The sequence below is a fragment of the Apteryx mantelli genome, chromosome 3 (assembly GCF_036417845.1).
Source record: "Apteryx mantelli isolate bAptMan1 chromosome 3, bAptMan1.hap1, whole genome shotgun sequence".
In the NCBI taxonomy this organism is placed as follows: Eukaryota; Metazoa; Chordata; class Aves; order Apterygiformes; family Apterygidae; genus Apteryx; species Apteryx mantelli.
In genome coordinates, this window is record NC_089980.1 from 32,867,916 (window position 1) to 32,892,111 (window position 24,196).

General features: G+C 35.9%; 1 protein-coding gene across 1 annotated transcript in view; it reads left to right on the top strand.

Annotated features, from left to right (window-relative positions):
* The window catches only part of USH2A (usherin), a 409,459-nt gene that overhangs the window by 186,624 nt on the left and 198,639 nt on the right, over positions 1–24,196 (top strand). The window contains exons 32-34 of the mRNA XM_013949903.2: positions 14,448–14,607; positions 15,096–15,267; positions 19,600–19,747. Of these exons, the coding sequence (XP_013805357.2) occupies positions 14,448–14,607; positions 15,096–15,267; positions 19,600–19,747 (480 nt within the window). The remainder of the gene's footprint in view (positions 1–14,447; positions 14,608–15,095; positions 15,268–19,599; positions 19,748–24,196) is intronic.

Sequence of the window (24,196 nt, forward strand, 5' to 3'; positions counted from 1 at the left end):
ATGCATATTACCTACCTCCCTTCTGGGATTTCTGAAGGACATAATCTGTTTCTCTACATTTTGTCGTTCGTCAGTGAGAACTTCATAAAGGGCCATATCAGGTGAAATAAGTGCTCTTTGTGAGCAGTTGTCACACACTGACCTCTGTTTCCTATTAAGCATTGGGAGTTCTCTTTAAATCTGTAAGAACTGGAATACACTTTTTTGGCCATGTTGCACTTATAGCCTGAAAAAACTTTTTGCAGGATCTTGTTTGCAGCAGTAGCTCTGGTAATTGTAGTTTGTCTGAAGCTAGTAAGGGAAAGTGCTGGGTTCTGTTCTATTTCTAATTTTGCTAATAAAACAGATGCATGGATATGTAATTTACGTCTAGATTTCATTCAATTGCACTTTTGTTAAATGCTTTAGAAAACAATCAGAAACTATGCTTGGTTTTATATTTAACTTACGGACCATACATATATAGATAGAGAAGAGCACTTCTGTTTTCCCAAAAGGGTTTTTGCCAGGATCATTTTGGTGCCTCAGTATGGTTTATGCTTAGTTTTAGGTAATGCTGGTCTCATGTAAATAAAGATATGACACCTTTTTGCACAGATGGACTGAGGCCAAACCTGCAGCTTCTACTTGAATCCCTTGATACTGTTCATAAGGATATACTTCACTTAGCTCTAACTTAATAGGCTTGCAAAGAGTGGGGCAGCCTTCCTGATCTTACAATTAAGATACATCATGAAGTTTCATTCTGAGATTTTCCTTATGCCCTGGAAAATGTATTTCTCCTTAATCATTTATGACCCAGGCCTCTTGACTGTTTGGTGTGCTAAACTGCCAAATTTAAGATAGATACTTTCTTCCGTAGTACTATTACGAACTGTGTTGGTTTTATTTATCAGCTGGGATAATTATTCTGACTAAAAGTAGTACAAGTGTTCCTGTTTAGTTTGCAGTACATACACACCCACCCCTATGTATTAAGTATGTTCCAACATCCCATTAACACCAGTGGAATATTAGTGAATGGTGACAAATTACAGGCACCTAACACTGGAGTAGGGTCCCCAGCCACGCATTCCTTTTTTGTAAATTTTACCAATTTTGTAAATTTTACCAACTTATTATCATGAGGGTGTTGAGTCATTAATGATCATTTAAATATTTTTAGCAATTTAATTATCAAAAAAACAGAAAGCTATACTGAGACAGTTTTATGAAAAGGTGACTCTGTTTGCATATGTGTTTCAGACCTGTTATTTCAATAAATCTGAGAATGACTTCCTTAAAATTGACATTTCTAAAATATTTCACCAATTAATGTCTTTTTAAGTTACTGGAAGTCCAACCTTTCCTGAATGGTTTCATCTTTCGCGAGTCTTGTTCTGTATGTGAACAATATGTACCTGAACGTTATGAGGCCATACAGTAGTTGGATACAAACTTGATTTTTAAAATATGTGGGGTTTGAATGATTGGAGGAGGATTCCTGTATTTTCAAAATCTGTTTCCCTATCCTCCTAAGTTATGTAAAAACATTTGCGAAGCATAAATCATGCCAGAAAGACCATGAAAAGCATTCTCGAGACTTCCTTTCCTTTTGAATCATTGCCAGGAATCTAACCTAGGTTTCTACACCTATCACCTAAATTGTTTACATAAAGCATAATAGCCTTTTAGTCAGTATTGAACTCCATCATGTTTTCCACTAGTCTTCCATAAAATATTGTATTTTTATGGCAATCTAATTTTACATAAATCGTAGTTTGGCTTTGAAAGCTGCTGGAGGGTCTCCTTTTTCTCTTTTTTCTTTTTTTTCCTTTTTTTTTTTCTTTTCTCCTGAGAGATATATTCATACCATATAAATAGGGTAGCAATTTAAACGCATGTGTTCCCAAGAAAGTAACTGGTGCATGGGCAAAAAGGTTATGCAAACATAAATAACAGGTAGGAAGAACATCAGATTAGTGGTCTTTAAATAATGCTTAGACAAATGATCTTAAAGTGACTGAATAGGTGGATGAGAAACAAAATCATTACTGTTTCAGTGATGGCTGCTCTGGCTATACCATGTTCCCTTATTGCAGATGCACGTTTAAGTTACATTTACAATATGCGTATATTGATTTCTTTTTCTGCATTCCTAGGTATGTTTACAGCTGCTTGTAAACAGCTGGATTTATAATTTAATAATGGTGCTGTTCAATCATTTTGATAAGGAGTGGCATTGCACAAGGTCTGTAGATGTAAGATAATAAATGGTCAGCTGAAGAAAAGTGAATTTTTATACCAGTGATAATATATTGCCTCTGTTCTGTATCTGGAAATATATCACTAGCAGTTTCTAATTTAAATTTGTGATTTAATCAATGAAACCTATGTTCTTTCTGCAAACATCTGTGGTTTCTATCAATGGAAATGCTATATATAATTTTACACAAATATCTTAGGGGGAGGCTTTTAATACTTTGTTTTAGGATTTATCTAGTCAATATAAGCTAGATTTGTTAGAATCAGTGCTGAATAGGTAACGGGGCAGCTAAAACACAGCATATTTTAAATGTAGGTGTTATGTTCAGACCAGATATTCATGGTCTTGAATTCAAGATTTTGCATTAATTCATACAGGATTTTGCATTAATTGATATTTATTTCTGTGTTGTGGTACTAAAAAGGTATTGGATAGGTCAAAATGATTAAATGCATATCCTTCACTTGAAAATTTTTGTCTGCAGCTCTGGAAGCTCTGCCAACAGTTGAAAGCTTTCATGTTAAAGACAGTGGGTGACCTTGCCACACCCTCTGTTAGTCTCCTCCATTTAAGGATTTATTCAGTGGAAATGGTTATTCAGAGGTGACTACAGAGTTTCGTTAAAAGTTTCTGAGTCCTCATTATGATCTTGCTTACCCATCTAGGATCATTGGCTAGATTGGCTGTTTTCATACAAAGGATACATAAGTAGTGAAATGTGTAGAGGGAAATCAGTCAGTAGTGGAAAGCAATCCTTGTTGATAAAGAATGTCAATAGCATCCTTCTGAAAGTCGAATTTCATACTGACACCTCTAAGTCAGTTGTAGGATGAGCTTTTAATCTTACAGGGGAAATAATGTAGCTTTATTCTTTAGTTTGTAAGCAGTAATAACTTAGGCTTCCTCTGCTGATACTTGAAGTGAAAGGCTATGATTAGTAAGAGTGTTCCTACATTTTTTAGTTGGTAAGATGTATAGAATTTTATCAAATAATGCATTGATGCCTTCTATCACACCCCCTAAAAGACTGCTGAGGGATTTGCCAGAATTACCTGACTCATTCTAAATGTTAATTTTGATGTTTATCTATGATTACTTAATTTTAATATTGTTACCCATTTGTTTTCTGATCAAGGAATAATAACTTAATCCAACTGAAAAGCAAGTCTACATATTCTCCTGAACTGGCGTTCTAGCCTTTTCATCGTCTCAAGTTAAGGACAACAATTTTCTTCTATGTATCTGTGTAACTGTGCTGCCTGTTGCTATTGTTAAAAGTTAGGGTAAAAGTATTATTTTCCTGTTAACTGACATGTTTTGAATTTTTGTGATAAGGCTGTTGGGATTTAATATCACATAGCCATTTTTAAACTGTTAAATTGTACTGGGAATTAAAATACATGCATAATTGAAATCTTTCTCCTTAATTTACGCACAAAGATAAAATACATAGAATGTTAGTCAAGGAACACTCAAAATAATGTAAGGTACACTGAAGAAATCAAAAGATTAAATAATAAAAAATCAGAATGAATATTACCAGAAAAAGAAGAGGTACATGTCTTAGCTTAACAGGCTGCCCAGCGGAGATTGAGGCAGGATAAACAGATGGTAGTTCGAACTAGAACATAATTAAAAATATTTGTACACAGGACAAAGGAAAAATCCAGGGAACTAAACAGTTTTAGTTTGAAAGAGTTCAGAGAAATTACAAGAGAACTTCTTTCACCAAGAGTCTGCCCCTGGTGATGCCTCTTTGGGAGATACATTAATCAACACAGTAGTACTCCAACCAGGACCAAGACAAGCATTAAAGCAACTAGACGAAAATCCTTCCTTGTTCCTATACATTATCATCAGGTAACAGAGGGCTTTTTAAAGGTAGAACTGCTGTGGTGGAAGCTGCAAGCACTGCAAACTCTGTGGCCTTCATATCCCATAATATAAATTGCTGTCACAATCAACATTAGTTTACAAGTTTCAGCAGAAATGCAGAGGACTTGAATGGGCATAGAGATTAACTTAAAATACTGTCTTCCTCCACAAGATCCGACTAGAGGAGCAGGACGTCATGTTGACTAAGAAGCGTAAGGAAGTTGCAGTGCCATGTTCTGTGTTCTCTTTGTGGGCGGGTAGGGGCTTCAGTTTCCCAGAGCTGTTTACTCAGGCACCTTCTGAAAGCACTGCCATTTAACACCTGCCTCTTACAACTGTGTCCTGGAGAATCCCAAGCAAATCCAGAAAGATAGCACCAGTATTGTAACATGGAGCAAATAGTTTTCCAACAATGACTGCTAAACATATAGTGCATGTTGCTTTTCTGTAAGAAAGTAAGTATTACTTATTAAAGCTAAACAAGTTAGCTAGAAAAAAAGAATGATGGGGCAGTGGGGGTGAAAAATATACCGTGTTCTACATGCATGAGACTGGAGGGGAGAGGGTTGGGGTGAAATTCCATAGTCTCTTAAGGGTTTGCCACTTGTGAATTATGCATCTCACTCTCACTAGTAGGCGTAAATGCATAATTCTAATCTGTTCTTATTACTTATTTATAACATGCAGTAGAATGTAAATTCTGTGCTTCCTTTGTACAAGCTTAACATGCCTGTTAAGGTATGCAGATATTTCAGGGAGCCTACATAGACAACTTTCTTAGCATAGCACACTGTTTCCAATTAAAGGGCATAAACTTCAAACAATAAATTAAACCAGCTCTTCTCTTCCACCTCCCCTGCCATTTGCAGGAGGAATATACACAAGATGAAAGAGATAAGGGAGAGGATCAACAGACAAGAAGAGTATTTATCTTGAAATAAACTACTCTGCATTATTATTATTTATGATAGATACTGTTATTAATAAACTGAATGTGGGATAGAGAAAAGGTCTGCAACAACCACTAAATTTATGAGACTGAGGACAGATGCATGCTCTTTCTTTAATATAGCTGGCACTGATCAATTTGTATTTTTCCCTGATGATGGTTTATGCCATTATAACTGTGCAGTGGCCCTTACTCTTGAGTTATGGTTGCAAAGCACTTCACAAACAAGAACAAGCCTTTGAACATTATATCCTAATCTGCGCATCCTATAGATACACAGTAATACAGAGCAGCTGACTGCACCACCTGTGATCTGTGTACATACAAACATGATTTATTCTGGTAATCTCAGTTTAATGCATCACATCAGATTGTGGCAGTTATGTTATCTGTTGACATTACTGACATGACATGACTGGTAAGCAACATGTCAAGTTGAAAAAACTTTGGGCTTTTCAGGATTTTTTCCTTTTTTTGTGTTGAAAACAAAGGTGAAACTAATGAACTAGAAAAAAAAAGGAAAAAAAAATCCAATAATTTTCCCCAACTGCATGTCAGCCATACTAATACTCAACAGCTAGGGCTAACTCTTCTGGTGAGGACAGAGGAGAGCAGGTGGAAGTGCAGTATCTTTTACAACCCTCTCATCCAGGGGCCAGCTGAAGACTAGTTCGGCTTTTGCAGTCTTGGAACAAATATAACTTGCTCTAAATTGTCTTGTCTAGGAACCATGCTGGAAGCTGAGTTCCTCCCACTATCCCTGTTCTGGCAGTATGGTAATGTTTTAGCAAAATCCGTTATTCCCTGACCATAATTCAGATATACAGGGCTGTTCTAGTCCTGGAAAGGTGATAAGTATCTCTTCTCTAGAAACTCTTAAATCACATGATGCCTTGCCTGGGTGGTGAGAGTTGTTCTCTAAACCTCTTGCATGGCTGGCAGGGTACAAAATGCTGGAACAAGTCGCCCATAAACAATTTATTGTCATATTTTTTCTGATTAGATTCCAATATCTAGTCTGAGTATGCTGTGTCAAGTTTCTGCTTGCTTGATAATATTTTTGGTTGAATATTTTATTCATAAAACACTTATTTGAGAGTTAAAATGATATTTTGAGATATAGCATGCATATTCAATTTTAATAAGTAAAAATCTACTAGTAAAATGGTTTATTTTTGGTCAAAAAAAATATTTCTCATCGAAATTTATTGCCTTCTCTTTCTCCTCTCCTTCTATTTCCCTCTTTTGTTTTGTTTTGTTTAGGCAGGAAAACTTAAAGATACAAAGGTACAATGTTTATAGAGGTCTAAGTGGTCCCAGGTACAGAGAGAGAGGAAGAGAAGTATAGAAATCTTGCAGGGAATCTGTCCCCCACATTTGGAAGTTACTATGATGCTTATAAAAATAGTTTAATAAACGAAATGTTGATACTTAGTTTCTCTCTCTGAGAATTTAGTTTATAAAGATTATCCTGAATCTTCTTGTCAGCAATAGATGCTCCATGATTTTGGGTGGGGTGCATCTTTTTGAATATTTCACTTTCTAAATTGACTGTATATCCTCTTATTTCTGTATTATTGAAAGAGGGTTCCTGGGAACATAGATTTCTAATTGCTTTTCTATGTAGCACTTATTATTTTATATACCTGTATGATGTGTCTTCTTATTTGTCTTCTTTTCTCAGGTTGTGTTTTTAGCCTGTCTTCCTTAGAAAGTGTTTGTGTGGCTGTGCTTTTTTTTACTGCTGTTTTCCAGGCGGCTTTTCTTTCTGCAATCTGCAATATATTCTATTCCAGATAAGACTGCACTATTGATTTTTATAAAATGTAATAGTTGCTGCATTACTTGCCATATATTCTTACATAACTTAACATCTTACTGGCTTCTCTAACCACAGCTGCACACTTAGATGTGCTCTTCAGTGGGTTGTAAAAGTGGCAGTCAGTCACTTTTCTTGACCTGATACAATTAATTCAGCACCAAATGTAAGGTGAATGTGAACTTTCTTTTTTTTCCCCACTGCACCAAGATTATAATTACCATCAGGAACAGCTCTTGGGAGTACAGGACGTGCATCTGTTAGTTAGTAGGCCAATGTGTTCTTGGTCATACTGTGAATCCAGAGTAGTACTTCCAGTCTTACAGCAGGAGGTATCTGAGATTCAGATTTGCAACAAAATTGCCTAGTGCAAATTTATTATTGTAGCTGTGAACATAAAGCTGAAGTAATACAGTGGTAAATTGTTCATAACACCTTTTTTCTTTTTCATAATTTCACATGAAAGATCATGATTCTTATGATGGCTCCTACAATGCCTGGACTGCAAGTGTTCATGAATGGAAAATGTGATTTTAAAAAGCAGGGCTACTTAAGGCCACATTATGTGCAAAGAAATGACTAACTTGGCGTCATAGAGAAACAAAACTAAGATAGTGGTATTAGCATGAGTACTTCTACTCATATGCCTGATAAAAATGAACGTGCTCTGCTTTCTCCCTGCTTTCTTCCCCTCTCCTTTTCAGACTCACTTTACTTGTCCTGTTGTTATAAATGAAGTAAACTAAGGAGGCAATGGATAGTTTTAATTCTAGTAAGCAAAGACATAACTTGGAAGTTCATTAAGTGTGGACTTTGATGCTGAATGTTTACACAGACTGGCTATGTGTCATTTTGGCATGGAGAAAAGTCTTCAAAAAGACAAACAGGCCTTTATATTTTTCTGATGGTTGCTAATGAAGGCTACGGTTTAGGGAGGTTAGGAGGGGGGATGTTCCAGGAGTTTCATACGTGCGCTGTGATACTTTTGTTGTCAGTGTCATGGGATATCTTTACATTCACAAAGGGAATCAGATACAGTTTGGCAGAGGATTGAAAGAGAAGTTAAAATGTGTTTCTCTCATGCTTCCCTTCTTCTAAGCACTGTGGTATGTGGCATTCACAGCTTCTAATGATTTGAGTTTTCTTCAGCTGATCACCTTCAGCATTTCAAGCTAGTGTGTCCTAACTGGAGGGTGAGAACAAGATTTGGAAAATATACCCATAGTAACTATCTCAGGGATATGGGTTTAAAACCATCCTTGTAGTACAATTTTTGCATTAGAAAAAGGATAATATGCATGTTTAATTAAAAAAGGATGCATACCTTGCTAGAGTAAGGTTAAAACTAAGGGCTTCAACAAGAAACTAAGGAAGAAAGAAACAAAATATTCAGGAATAGAGGCTAATGTGGCCTTTTTGAATAGGCTAGGATGAAATGTAATGTTTGGGGATGTGTTTGTGCTCAAAGCACTACAGTAGTTTCAGCTGATAGATTGTAGAAAGATTTTCTTCACAATATTTAAGGTTTATAAGAGCATAACCAAGGCACTGTTACTAAATATGAAAAAGAAATAATAGATTTAAAATCTTTTCTATTAAAACATAGTTATATTAAAAAACAGGTAACTACTGTGGAGCTATCACTTTTCTAAAAGTGGTAACTCGTTTGGTTCTGCCACATGCACATAATAACTACATTAATAGTTTGAAATCATTGCAAATTGAAATGATTAAAAACCGTTTTATTTCACATTTGTGCCAAAGGTTTTTTCCTCTTGAGTATGGCTTTTTTTACATAGTCTTAACAAATGGCTGTCATGTTTTTGGTGTTCCTGGCATGATACAGGGCTTCATGCTGTGCTCTTTAATTCCTCAGATTGGGGCTGGAAGTTGTTTGTTTCCTGAACTCTTCTCAAGAGTGTAAACCTCAGCTGGAATAAGGATTTACTCCTTTATGAGAAATTTAGGAAACCAACAATAGTTATTGTTGAGCATATAGCTTCTAAAACACATCAGCATTTATTGGCCAGCTAGAAGCAAGGTTGTTTAGTCCAATTGCCATTTCATCAAAGTCTTTGTTGGTAAGAGAGCAGAACAGCTACTTAAGGTGCTGCTTGAAGATAATTATTTGTGACCTTGAGTTTATCTGTCTTCTCTCTTTTTCTTTCTTGCCCCTGCTCTTAGTGGCTTCACAAAATTCTTTTAATCCTCACTTTGGAACGTTCTTCATTATTAATTAATATCCAGCAGAAGTTGCTGCTGTTTTCTTAGAAGATGGTTGTTTTCTTCAATTAATGGCCCTGTTCCACTCATTAAAGACCATTCAATTCTAGTTTATGCAATCAGGTACATAGGAACACTGTTTCCTTCGGCTTGATCCAGTTGCCTAAAATAGGCAACTAGTGTTAATTGTGATGCCTCTCATTTTCTGAAATATTTTCATGGGTCTGGTGGGCATGGAAGGGATTTACAGAAGATCTGTGAAAAAGATGCAACATAGTATAAAAACTTACCAGAGAAGGTTGCGGATTAGTCATAGTTCTTCAAGAGTCAGTATAATTAAGTTTTTGGTTGTTTATAAATACAGAAAGCAGGATATACTGTACTAAAAGTTATATGAGAGTTGTTGCTGGCTTTAGGAAAATGGTGGAATGGAAAGAATTGCTAATGATACGCGAGGGAGCAAGTCTGGCACCTCCTTTATGAATTTGATTTTTTTTGTTCTTTTGATATGGTAGTGCATAACGATCAGATGGCATCACTGTATTTGGTGAGGTGGTTTTATGGTCCCAAAGAGTTTGCCATCTAATTAAATATTAAGTTACTGCAAGTTAATTTAACAAACAGTGTGAAAGAAGATGAGGGAACCCGAGTAAGGATGTGAGTAATGAGCCCAAGTAGTCACGCAGTCTAGTTCCATAAACAACTCGGTGATTGGAATGCTTTGGAAGTTTTTCATCTTCATACTCTCTCAGCAGGTTTGCTTTGTTGTGCTGCTAACAATCCCTTGTTATAGGGCTGTCCTATTATTTTCCTTTGAATGTAGCAATGGGATTGCTATTGTCTCAATTATTTTCCTGAGAGAAACTGTGTGGGGTTCCTCACACAAGTCACTTTTCAACTGAGCACTCACCAGGACATTATGCTGCCATTTCTAGTCCCTACAATAGCTGTCTGAAATCAGGGAGGGTGGAAATAGGGTGAAGAGGGGAGGAAAGAAGGATATGTGACTCTTCTGTAAACCTGAATGCAGAATGCTGCATGTTACAGATAAATTGAAACAACATTATTGACATTACTGTTGTGGTATTTTTGAACTCTGACACCTTGACTGTGAAGTTCGTTTTTTGGGTCAAATTCTTAAATCTCTCATTTCTGTATTCTTTGTCTACTGTGTTTTTCTTTTCATTCTCCATCTCAGCAAAATCTCTGAAATTCCATACTAAAAGTAACATTTTAGTGTTGCATGTTGTCTTTCAATGACTACCCATTAAATCTGATCAAAGTAAAGTGAGTGTCCTCACTGACCATGCAAACAGGGTCATTCTTTATTCTTTCTGTCTCCTGCATTGATTGTGCTGTCAGAACTTATGTTGGTGGTTATTAGAAACTGGATATATACCAACTGCTGTAGTTAGCTTTACCATGATATTTAGGATAGCTACCTTAGTAAGCGTGGGGAGTTCCGCATATACCACATGCATAATAAATATAGTGGTATGCAAATGTCAATTTTAATGGTAACCAGCGTAGTTAGAAATTCTCTTGCTGATGTGTGAGCTAGAAGAGAATATAGTTTGTTTGTATTGCCTCTGAGGTCAAGGAGATGAAAAGGCAGGTTGACCCCTTCTTTCCCCGACCCCTGCTTTTTTTCTGAAAAAAGTGAGTAATGGTCTTAACTGGATAGGTGGATTGTTGGGGAGCAGGGAGGGGAGAACGCATTTTCCTGCCTTCCTGCTACCTTAATAAGAAAAAGAATGGTTTGAGGGAATCCTGTATCCCCCCAAAAGTCTGTTCCCTTTTTGCCCTTTGGTGTTCTTTACCCTTTGAAGTCCAGAAATGAGTACAAGATTGAATCCCAAATTTGGCTTTTTCTCAGTAAGCATCTGTAACTTTTAAGTTTAGCTTTGTTTTAGTAGGAAATAAGTGATTTAAGAGAGTAGTTATTGGAAAATTCCAAACAAAGCATTTGATGTTATTTTAAAGTAAAGTAGGAGACTGGAATTGTAGAATGGATGGGAATATAACCTGATGGAGCAAAATAACTTATTTTTTAATTTTCTAATGTATAATAAAGTTTCTTCAGGTTTTATTGTGAGTTAAAAATAAAATCATTCTCTGTTTATTGGGTTCATTTTGTAAATTGAGATCAATGAAATTCTTCCAGCAACAGCATGAAATCAATTGTAAAATAACATATAATTCATGGCCTGTATTTTAAATTATAGATTTTTTGACATTAATCACTGAGGTTTCCATGCACTGGGATGCATTTTCTTGTAATGCATTTCTGGATAATGCTTGTGGATCCATTTCTAATGCGTCTGAAAGTGATCTGTTTTTCATGTCCGCAATTGCCTACATTTGATCTTATGCAAATCATGCAATCAAGCAAATGGAAAACAAGGTGTTGTTGCTGGAGGACCTTGACAAACAGTGGCTTTGTAGTTTAGGAACTTCCTCCCTCCTCATTCAGATTTCTGCTTGTATCTGCAGTTGTTTGAATCCGTTGATCCATTATGAAACACTTTGAATTATATATAGGGAAATGTCTGCCAAATCGGATTATGACAAATAATTGCATCAGTTATGATTTTTTTGTTCAGTTTGTTGGTCCCTAGTTCTGAGGTTTAGAAACGCTGCTTACACTTTATTCGCAGGCTCATCCAGAGCTTGGTGAAATCTATGGAAAGATGTTCATTGACTGAAAAGCACATTCCTAATTCTCTCACTTCTGTATTTTCTTCTCCTACCCACAACAACTTTGTTTTTCTTTTTATCCTTTACCCCAGCAAAATCTCTCAGATTCTGTTAAAACTTTCTGTTACTACTCAGAGGACTTTGGCATTATTAAATAAAACTGAGGAGTAAAGATCTACTTTTATCCTGGTGACATTGCTACTTTTTCCATAATTTATTCTTCAAATCTCCCTCCCTCTCTCTCCCCCCTCTCCCCCTCCCTCTCTCTCCCCCCCTCCCTCCTCCCGCTCTCAACCCCCCTCTCTCTCACCCCCCCCTCACCCCCCCTTACCCTCTCTCACTTTTCTCTCTCTTTCTTTTTTTAAACCTCCCCTCCCCTCTCCTCCCAGTATCCTTTACAGTGGATCCTGCAGGATCTTGCTCTTCCTGCGTCCTGTGTTTTCATCCCTAATTATTCCTGTTCCTTTAGACTTTACCTGTTTCTCCTCCCTGTCTTGCCTTTATGCTTTTCCCATTCCAGGCACTGAGATACACATAGTAATGAATTTTCTCTTCATTTCTCTTCATTTTCTCTGGAAGGTAAATAGACCATTTTCCATCTTCCATTCTCTTAATTATTTACAAAGTTCCTCCCTCTTCAAACTTAACTAGGCTCTTCCAGAAACTCTTACTCGTGCAAGTAGTCCCATTGGCTAGAGCTGGCATCAAATCAGGGTTTCAGTACCAAGCTACTTTTTCAAAAGAACAGTTGCCCGGTAAGGAATTTTCCTTAAAGGAGAGGAAAAACCTCCCTCCCCATGCCAAATCTCTGTACAAGGAAAAAAGTGATCTATCATAAACAAACAGAAAAGGAGAAACATACTTTTTGTTTTTCTCTTTGTTCCCCTGTTTGCTGAGGAAAAAGCCACAAGACAGTTTCAACTTAGAGAGGCAAGAATGTGTATCCATCATTTACAAGCATGTGAATTAAATAGGTGCCACGTACTACTTTTGGTTGTTCATTTGGGGATTGTTAAAAATAAATTCCTTGTGGTCACTCATTTGCCCTCCAGAATGTGGAGTTTCTGAGACTTATCTTGCATATTTCCATTGCAGTCTGTATTTATTGTGGCCTCCTCGCTGGCAGCCGCAAGGAGCAAGGGATCTAGGAAGGCATGCGCTAATGAGGGCAATACAGTCGGTGCCGTGTGTGGAGTTTACTTTCTCTGCTTGCTGAGCCAGCTTGAGCACCTGCTCTGGAGTGTGCTTTCCCCCTCTCACCCACATAAGCACTGCTTAACCCTGGTAGAATCAGCCCCATTATGTTGATTAAACATGTCAGCGTGTCACAGGCGTTCACTTGATGATTTTTTTAGTTATGACTTTTTTTTTTTAACTCGCACTTTGCCGCATGCTTCATAGGAGTGATACCACTGAATGATAATGAGTTTTCAGTAAAAATGCAAGACTTCAATCTCTCCTTGCACTGAGTGGAGTAAATCAGAAGTAATTCCATTGCAGCTAGGGCCAGGGACATTTTATGAGGATAAAACTGATGAGAAAGAAGATGAACCGTTTAGCAAGGTCTTTGTCATCCACTTGCAATTTCTGAGTTTGTGCTCAGAAGCATTTTTATACAAACTGATAGTTTGATATTATTTGGCTCCGCGAATACCAGGATTTGTTATGTCTTTCAAAAATCCAGAACTTTTCCAGCATACTAAAAACGTCTTTATATAACATACACATTTTACTTGCATATCTTACACTGTTGACAAAACCTCAATTGTAAATTCCTTCTTAAAGGATTTGCTGGTTAAAATCTGCAATTATTTTTGTAATAAAAAGAGCAAAAGATTAGAAAATTTTGTCTGAATTACTCTCCTACTAGAACTTGCCTGACAAACATTCTTTTATTAGTACAGTGATCCTAAAGAGTAGGTGAAGTTCTGCAGTAATGGGAACTCAAGATAACTTCATAACAAATAACCATTTAACAGTGGTGTTGCTGAAATATTCAATTTTTTTTTTTTTTTTTTTTTTACTAAAATATATATTACAAATGTTCAATGTTCATGCAGCTGAGGACCAATAGGCAAAAAGAGGCCAGTTTATAAATGAGTGATGGCAACAATAAGCTTCCTTTGTGTTCATTCTCATATAGTGAAATTTGTGTGAGGGGAATGACTGTATGTTTTGATGCTTGACATTCATGTAACATATAGCACATTTTGTAGAAGAATATAATCTGGCTGTATTAATGAACCTATATGATTTTTCCATTAATTTGTTTTAATTTAATCATCTTAAAGGCATTGATATGAAACTGTAGCAAATTCATATAGTATGTAGCTCCAAGGAAGCTATTATCTGTGTTTTGTTTAGGTGCAGTACATTCTAGTATAATTTGTAAGCGTACTGTACAAGTCCATCAAAGCCAAAATGAGCTCTGTAGTCCTATTAGTAATCAGAATTTGCAGGTACTTGGTATTAAACAACAAGCATTCTCTTATTGCTTCTCTTAGACACATCTGAGACATTTAAGACAGTGGCAGGTCCTCCTTCCTCTTGATTTTCTGAACTCGATGCCCTCTCAAAGTTACAGAGAAGCAAGGTAAAATTAATATACAAAGTAAACTCGTATTTCCTTTTCCCCCTAGATTTAGCAGTTTTTACGCCATACCAGTTTCTGCTCACTGCGTGCACAGTTGCTGGCTGTACAAACAGTTCCCAGGTCACCTTGTTTACAGCACAGCTGCCACCATCTCACGTAGATGCCCCGATCCTGACTGTTTTGGACTCTAGAACGATATATGTACAGTAAGTAAGGATTTCTTCTTTCCTGACAACACAATAGTGTATCAGTTTATTCAAGAATTCCAGTGAGTTCAATCAGGGGAAAGGTTTGTGACATAAAATTAAATTTATTATGATTAAATGCATAGAAGTGATTAGTTTAGTGGTTCTGTGAACCTTCTGATTATCACTTGCCAACTTAATTTCCATTTTGTCTTTACGCAATCAGTATAACCTACATATGGGCATAGCCTCCGCAAACTTCAATGCAGGAAATATGTTCTGGTGATATGCCCATCTCGTAGCCCCTATTTGGTGTGTTATTGTAATCATTTATCTGTTCAGCGCAAATACTGCATTAGAGATATCCCTTAGATATTCTTTTTATGGTTGCACAAATATATTTTCAAATGCTTAAAAGAAAAACTACAGAGCCCCTAAACAAAGACTTGCATTTTTCAGTATTGTCTGAATCTTTATTGGTCTTAATCATGTTTTTCTTTCATTTCCAGATGGAAAGAACCAGTAGAAGTAAATGGAATCCTAGATCGCTATATAATTTATATTGCCAACAATGAGCAGAATTTTACAAAGTGGAATGTAATCTATAATAGCACAGAACTTTTTCTGGATTATACTATTCAGCAGCTTTTCCCGGGTACTGAATACCTCATAAAACTAGCTGTAAGTTTTAAAGAAGTGTAGTAGAGGTGTAAAATGGTGAAAATGATTCTGATTTTGTTAACAGCTTAAATACTTAATGGTTCATGTGTCCACTTTGTTTAACCTCTTCTTTTTGAAAACTAAGGTTGGTGAGGTGTCGTGAACATCAGTAATTGTTTTTATTTCAAAACTGGCCCTCAAAAATGTGTATGTAATTTAAACACAGTTTTTTTCAAGGATAATTTAGATAAGGACTAATAGAGAATTGACCAGAAATATCTGAAAGATTTAATAATGTCTCCCACCCCCAACTTATGAGAAGAAAAATATTGAATGTGTTTGAAAATGTTCATTCTTCATATTTTATACCATGAGAATTTGCTCTTTCTTTACAAAATCCTTGTGTAGAGGGAGACAGCGGAGAGGAAAACAGTTCAGTGTGAAGTAGCAGGTTTTTATTCAAAATATTTTAAAAGACTTTGATGTTTTCATTGCATTTCTTTGTCAATGGTTTAATTTTGTGATAAAATAGAACACATTCAGTTCACTAACAAACCTGAGAATATGTGGATAAAAACATGGGATTGTTCCTTGTTTTAAGCACACTGTTCGTTTTATAACAATACTTATATAAGGATATTTGCTTTGATAAATGCCATAGAAAAAATATTCCGCTCTTGATTATGAATAAATTTACATTTATGTAGACTGGGTATGCATTCATTTTTTTCTTAACATGCTCTTGAATGTTCTAAATATTATACCACAAAAAATAAACTACCTTCAGGTAATGATAAGGATCTGACTTGAACTTGAAAAAGTAAGGATATTCAGTCTAATTAAAGCTTAGATTCATGTTGAAATTAATTCATTTGTGCCTAGACATTTCAGCATAGGAAATTGTGTAGTATGTAAAATAGCACCATGTCCAAAACTAAGGCGGTACTTCAGCAAACACTTTAAGCCTTCATAAGCTAGCAGTATTATCAAAAGAATCTGTGCCGTCCTTCACTGTGCCACAGCTGCTGTTCTCTGCTCCTGCCCGGTTTCTGCACGCTGGGGCACGAGGAGAGGAGAGGGAGGTAGCGTTAACAGCCAGGATCCGGCGAGCAACGCGGATGCTGCTTTTGGTGACTCTTTGTGCCTAGCGATACAGTTCAAACAATAGAGTGGTTTTGTGCATTTTGTTTTTACTTCGTTAACACGTGTGGCTCTTTTAGAAGTTACTGAAAACATTTTTAGAAACCTTTGATCTTTATATTTTGTTTCTTATTTCTTTGTTTTTTACATTTGTATTGCATCAGGGATCAACAGAAAGTGAGAGAAAGGTCATTTGGTGATGGCTGACTGAATAAAATGTAATGGTCTGTGATAAGTAGGCTAGAAGAGCTAACCATCCTCAAGACTTTCAACTGGGCAAATCTGAGAGTACATGAAACGTCCAATATCTTTATGGTGGTAGAATAGGTAGCCTTCTGAAGGATTTGGGCCCATTGTATTTACAACTTATCAGACTAGTTTGAGAGCAGTGCAGATTTAAAGTAATTGAGCTTAAAGCTGGCCGTATTATACTTGATGCAAAAAAAACACCCAACAAAATAAGCCAAAACAAATAAGCAACCCCCCAAAAAAGTTAAAACGTTTAGACTATTTCGCATATAATTTAACCTAAAATTTATTAAAACTTTTAAAGTAAAAAGAACCTTGGAAACGGAAGTGCTGCTTTTCCTCTTTCTTTTTTTTTGTTACAGTGAAGTGTTTCAGTAAGATAGAAGCTTTATTTTTGCTTTTTTCACAGGTAATATTGATACTGTTTTGTATCAATGCAAAAACGTTATTTTAGGTAGGAAATTTAAAGCTGACTTATCAAAAATAATTGTGATCCTAATCAGCAGAGCTTTCAGCACCTAACAGGCTTCTATTTTTAACTTTTGTGTGACAAGGTTAATACAGGTATATTAAATGAAGTTAACAAAATTGTTATCTGTGTATGCTGTTACCAATTTTCACAATTAATTACTGCCATTTAATATGTAGCAATTTTATTTGTAAATGAGTGTAACAGCTTTTATAAATAAGTCTAATGCTTCTTTCCAAAGTCAGCCGAGTCTAAGGTCATGTCTGCATGGATTGGTGTGGAGAAACTTGTCTTTGCTTTGTTCTCACTGTAAGCTGGATAGATGTGAATCAGGTCGATCTGCAAGCAAATGAAAGGCTAAAAGGCTGAGTTTAGTAGCTGGGATGGTGCACTTATTTATATGGCCTTGGGGCTTTTGTGATTTAGTTGTTAAGCTAGTATCTCCTAACCGCTGTGTTGTATGGATATACCAGCTCGGGTGGTAGCTGGAGGATCTCTGTGCTGTGCTTCATTGTGTAGTGTGGATCTGTCCCTTGGCTCTCCAGGCACTTTGATATTTTTGCAAATTTTACCTCAAAACTGTTTCTCAGGGAAGCTCAGAGTGGCACAACATAGCTCAGTGGTGTGCAGAATTTCACGGCATTGTGCATCACCAGCGTTCCAGCAATGTCCAGTCCACTTGGATAAACTAATCTAAAATCCCATTAGTTAAAATGCAGATGAGCTTTCTTTAACTGATATTCATTACAAAATCAGAAACTTCATTCTTCAGCAAGATTCTGACATACAAAGATTGAGCCTTCTTAAACTCAAGAAATAAATGAACAGCAAGGCTGCTGTTACCAACTCACCAAATTAAAAAAAACCTCTACTATTTAGGAAGGTTCAGTGCAACTACTTAGCAAGGCAGTAAGGATCATAGGAGGAATAGGTATTTCAGCTCTTGGTTTCTTCATGAATTTGGTAGAAACTAAATCATTTAAAGAATAGTCTGGCTCTGGTGGGAGGCTGATGTTCTTAAGATTTCTCTGTATCGAAATGGTAAGAGTTATGTGAGCATCCAAGCTGACTTTTTTTTTTTTAACACTATCACATTTAAAGTAAATGACATTTTTGGATGTTTCCAAAACTAAGGTGCATTCTTTCACCTTTGAGAGCCCAGGCAGAACAAAAGGCATCATTCAGTTGTTGTGTTGATAGTGTAGTTTCCAGTGAAATCATAACAAACTTGGTGTATAAAATATCCACTCATTTATGAACAGTTATTTTTCTTACCAAAGGGTTTAATATACGGTTTTGGAGGTGGGGTGGGAAGTATGTTGACTGTTCTGCATTTTGAAATGCATTGGGAAATAGGAAATAGAAGCTAATACTTTCAAATAATATATGCTAGATCAAAAGAAGAATTTTATTCCTGGAGATCTGCAGACCAAGGTTGCTTTTTCTTTATGTGATGCTGCTGTTCCAGAAAGGACTACTTATCCATTTCAGCACCCAGGCAACCCCTAAAAATCCAGTGATCCCATAAGTATGATTAAGAGTATGTCTGAGTCTTTGTTGAATTCAGGTTTTGATTTATTTTATGGCTTGCAATTAAAACAAAAAAAATCTTTAAATCCAGTGCAGAGTTTATACATTCCATTTATATATATATATATATATGTGTGTGTGTGTGTATATATATGTATGTATGTGTGTATATATTTTTTCAAACTTCTGTAAGAACTTCTGTCTCTTGTCCAGTCTCTTCTCTTAGTGCAAGTAACTGGTAAACTAGCATATGTAAGGAGTAGACTGTGAACTTTTATGTTTATACATGTAAAACACTGAAAACCTATTATAAGAGGCAATATGCACAATTTCTTGCATATTGTGTTGTTTCATAATCAAGCAAAATGTAAAAATAATGTACTGAATCTTTTCTTGCAATAGTATTTGCAAAAAAATCTGTTACATATTTATTATAAGTTATTTTTTCCCTTTTTTGTCAGTCAGTGTGGTGTGATGAAGTGCAGGAATGTCTGAATGTTTTTTTTTTTTTTTTCCTGTAGCTATTCATTTTTTAAGTGCATTGCACTTTGGACAGTATATTCTGTGTCTGAAATTTCTGAGTGTTCTTTAGTCAATACCAGAAGAGTTTTGCACTGTAAATGATGTATATTGTGTGCATGTACTGTAATTTTAACTCCTTCTGCAAGAGCAATGGAAATCTAATCATGATTATTACTCACAGTCAAGTGCCAAATGCACTTATTAAAAATAGATGTTATCTATCTTATACCTAAAACCTAAATATAATGAGTAGCACATCTCTTGTTTCTTCACCTTTTATCATAAATAACCTATGCTAATGTAAAATGAATCTACTATGAAAAGCAGATGGCTTACTAAAGTCAGAAATGTAAAAATAAAACTTTGCAAAATTTGATTGCTAGCATCAAATGATATTGGTATTACATTGGAATATGTTTATTTGCTGTGCTTCATATTTTAAGGCTTGCACCGGAGGTGGGTGTTCAGTCAGTGAAGCTAGCACAGCTATAACTGATGAGAGTACACCAGAAGGTGTTCCTGCTCCAAAAGCCCAGTCATATTCATCTGACTCCTTTAACATCTCATGGGCTAAGCCTGAGTATCCGAATGGTAAGTGAACTCTTTTAGCCTCAAGTTAAAAAGATGATTAGTAAAGGTAAATTAATATTCTAAATGGCAGCTTATATGTGGTGCTTAATTTTTAATGATCATTTTAGCACATAAAATACCTGAGATAGTATCATTGTCTGTAGCTAGGAGATTGTGGTTTTCAGCTTAATGTACAGTTTCAGTGGCTCAAAAGTGCTCCCTTTTGATAGTTCTTGTGTACTGCAGCTCATTGTTTAATGTTTTCAGGACAGCTGAGCTGAGGAAATAGGCATTCTTGAAAGGATATCGGTCTACAATGTTCATCATGCCCGCCAACAAAACATTCATTTCTTTTACATTAATAGATACATGATAATCATTAGATTTCTGTTCTGCACAATCATTTTGAAGTTATACAGTTGCATTGCTGTGGAAGTTAAATAATATCTTTTATTTTGTTTAGAAATGTTTTTCACTGTGAAATAATCGTGTCTAAAACTTTTAGAGCAATCGAACATTTCCAGTGGTATTGCACAGTATCATGTGACCTTGGATTTCACCTCAATTTTATTACCATGCATATAACAGTTTAAATTGCATCAATCAATGCATTTAAGCAACAGAAATGTTTTTCATCATTGTAGTATCATATTGATATATATCAATTTTCACGTTGTTTTTACCTGAATTTCATTTTTTGCTTTGTTCCTGCAAGTTTGCCCCTTCTTTCAACTTTGGAAGAATGCCTACTACCCGTATAACTTAACTTCTAGGGGTTTTAAATGATTTTTAAAAAATTAAGGATTTTAAGGTTATGTATTTATAATATTCTGTATGCCCTACTTGTAGAAGGACATAAGGGTATGTCATCTGCTGTTAAATACTCTATTTGATAATTTATGGGGTTTTTGTGTTTTTTTTTTTTTTTTTTTTTTTTGCCTTCTAGCCCCTAAGAAACCCTCTAACCCTGTTACTAAAATGCCATCTGTGTATGTGGCAAAGGCACAGGGAGAGATAAATGAAAAGAAAGAAAGAAAGAAAGAAAGTCACCTATGTGACTTAGTGACTAAGGTCTGAAACATTTTCGATGAAATAGATGTTTTTTACGTGTAATCATTCTTGTCAGGACCTGATCCTGTTATCTTTGCGCTGTGAAAAAGACAAATGGTTTAGAGGGATTTTTAACTAACCAAAATATACATACACACACATACACATGTGTGTGAATTTATATCTCAGTGAAGCAGGATAAGGACTATAGATTGATAGATGAATACTTTAAAACAGCCAGAAGGTGGGAACACATGACTAAATTTACACTTTGTAGCTTGTTATTAATACCGTATTTATTGTATACAGTTTAGCTCTCCTTTTAAACCAGGAGCACAATAAACAGGTTGTTAGGAAAGCTGTGAATCCAGACTTTGGACTAGCAACAGATGTGATAAGAATCAGGGAAGTTCTGTAAAATAAATGATATTCTTCTGTCCCTTGTTCCCTCATCCAAGGAACATGGAGGTTTTATCAGCCTAGATGACAGCACTATTTACCTGTATATTGGGGTTTTGACCAATGTGTTTAGGTAACTGTCTTACCAAGTCTGCCATATAGCTTACTCCTCTGTAACCCAGAACAAAGTTGTTTGTAGGCCACCTGTGTGCGTTTCTCCCTTTTGAAAAATATTCTGAAGCATTTTCACTGCTTTTCCACTCTGATGCCTATGGAGTGCTTTCCCCTGGAACTGCCATTATTCTCTGGTGATGTGTGGATGCTATGTGTGTTGCTGTTAGAGGAGTTTCATTAGGTTCAGAATTGGTAGAAGGGATTCAGCGAAGACGGTTGCTGTTGTTCTGCCTCACAGGGAAAGGCTGCTTCCATTTTTATCTGTGAGCTTTTAATGAGTGGTTAAGAGTGGAAGAATTGCTATCATATGAGCATTTGGAGTCAGAAGGGCACGTAGGAGGGTCAGGGCCTTTGCTTTCTCACTGTCGTGTGCTCACGCTTGCACAATGGTCACGAAGGGATGTGTTAATTTTCTCTCGTTTTCCTTCTTTCTTCTCCCTTTCCTTTTTGGGAGTTTCAGAAAGAGTATATAAATAATAACACGTCATACTGTTCTCCTATTTCTTTCTTTCCAATTTCCGATTTGCATCCTCTTCCTTATTTCAGAAAAATAATTAAAACAAAAGAAACACCTTCTAAAATTTTTCACTGACCAACTGCTTTATCAGGAAAAATTGCATTGTTCAGAGACTTTCTTTTATTCATTTTCAGCATGTCTTTTAGACTGCCTAGTGACCACATCATTCATAATCACTCTCTATGTTAGTATTTTAAAACTGTGTAAGAAAGAGGCTGAAAAATATCGTAGTTGAGAAAATGTAACAATACAGAAATATTATGGAGATATTTTCAAAAGCGGAAAAGGATCAGCAGAAAAAAATGTATCTTCAGTTTTCCTGCTTCACCATCTTTACTGTTGTCTGTTCATGTTTATGGGCTAAGGATGTAATATGATACTTTTTTTTTTTTTTGCAAAAGCGTAGAAACTGTTTCTCACTTTCAGCTTAATCGGTTCAAACTGCGTGTGTTTCAGCCTGCTAGGCTTAAGTAGTGCCTTCTGAAACTACTGAGCTTGGCTCAGTTTCAGGTGGAAACCTAAGAATTGACAAGATTTGCATATCGTTAATTGACATCTCCTTAGTAGATCTCTGGGGCCTTTCCTTCCTCTCCCTCTCTCCCTTTTTCTGGCAAGATATTACAGAAGAAGCTGTTTAGTTCTGTGGGCTGATGAAGCTGATTAGCTGTTGCTGATGTGGAGTAGGTGTGTAAGCTGACTGGTACTTGCACAGCATGGACTTTGTTATACTCTCTTGATGTATATGGAGACCAGCTGCCTACAAGTTGACAAAGCTAAAGAGGGATTAATATGCTACCCTTGAGGCCACAGGTGGCAAATAGGATTACGGGCTACTTGGCTTATTCACAAAGATGGCACAATGAAAAATAAAAAGAAAGGCAAGATTCGAGACTTGCCGGGATAAGGCAACATTTAGCAGTCAGAGTTATGTTATCTGATCATGGATATGAGTTTCTGGACTCCATCTTTGGTGTATTTGCAGTCAGTTTACACTATTTAGTGAAAAATTGTTATCTCATAGCAAATGGAAAATTTATACCTAATTCTTTGTCTTGAAGTACCTTCAGTATCGTCACCTATATATGAGGTACAGAAAAAAGATATTTGTAAGATAATATACTGAATATATTTGTTGTATAATTCACATTTTCTTTTGTCTCATTTTCAAACCAACAATAAAGTAATTGATGAGACATGGCCTGAGATATGTTGCTTTACAGTAGACCTCCCTCTATTTCTATCACTTATATGTCACATATATAGATAGTATAATATAAGCAATATGGACCATTTAGTTCAGGGTGAGATTTAGAGAGGCTCTGTGAGATGACATGAGGCATCAGATACTCTGTTTTGAGCTTTGCCTATTCTTGTGGCCTCAACAACGAATCCATATATTCTTCAGATCATACCCTTGCCGTATATTTTGAGGTGTGCTTTTTAAAAATCCTTTCATATAAAAGCATCTTTATTTCTCTTCCCCCTTGAAATTTTTCCTTAGATGATCGCTTCTCAAAAACTTCACTTTACTTGTATACAAATCATACATTAAAAACAAGTCTTGATCTGTACTGTATCTTCCAAGGCCATATGGAATTCATATAGGAAATAAAAGATATAGTAAAAACGAATTTATGAAACTATTCAGAGAACTAATCTAGCACTTGTTTCTGCAAATCCTTATGCTTGTGAGAGAGACTACTTGTTTTTGTAATCAGTGAAGCTATTCATGTAGATAAATGTATTTTTTGCTCAAGATTTGACCTCTAGATTGTACCTTAAGAATAATAGCTTGTAGCACTTTAGATTCAGTACTTCTTTTCATCTTCAAAGTCTGGAGTTTCATTCAGATATTATATGGTCCTTCCTGCGGAGAGGGGAGGAGGAAGAAAAAGGGAATAGAGCTTGTAGATACATGTGCAGGGAATTCCTAGTGACCCTATACTTTTCTTCAGAATTTAAGCCTAATTTGCATTGTTTTATTTTAAAGAGTAAAATGTAATCATACTATAATCGATACTGATTTTGACTTCAGTGAAACCAAGATTTAATCCTAGCTAGTTAGACTTAATAATTAAGAAGAAATTGCATCTTTTCATGGCCACTATGTGCCACTTCTGAAGCCTTATAATCACAAAAATGTACAGTACACTTTAATATTTCATGGGTGGTGAGCTTTTCAAAAATATCTGGCTAGTCTTGAGAAGTGCATAAACTTTGGGCAGGCTTTGAACCTTTTTTCAGTGTGTGTTAGAGACATACACTAACCGATTTTCACAATACCCTTCTGAGGTAGGCAAGCAATTACACTATTATTCCAGTTTCAGAAA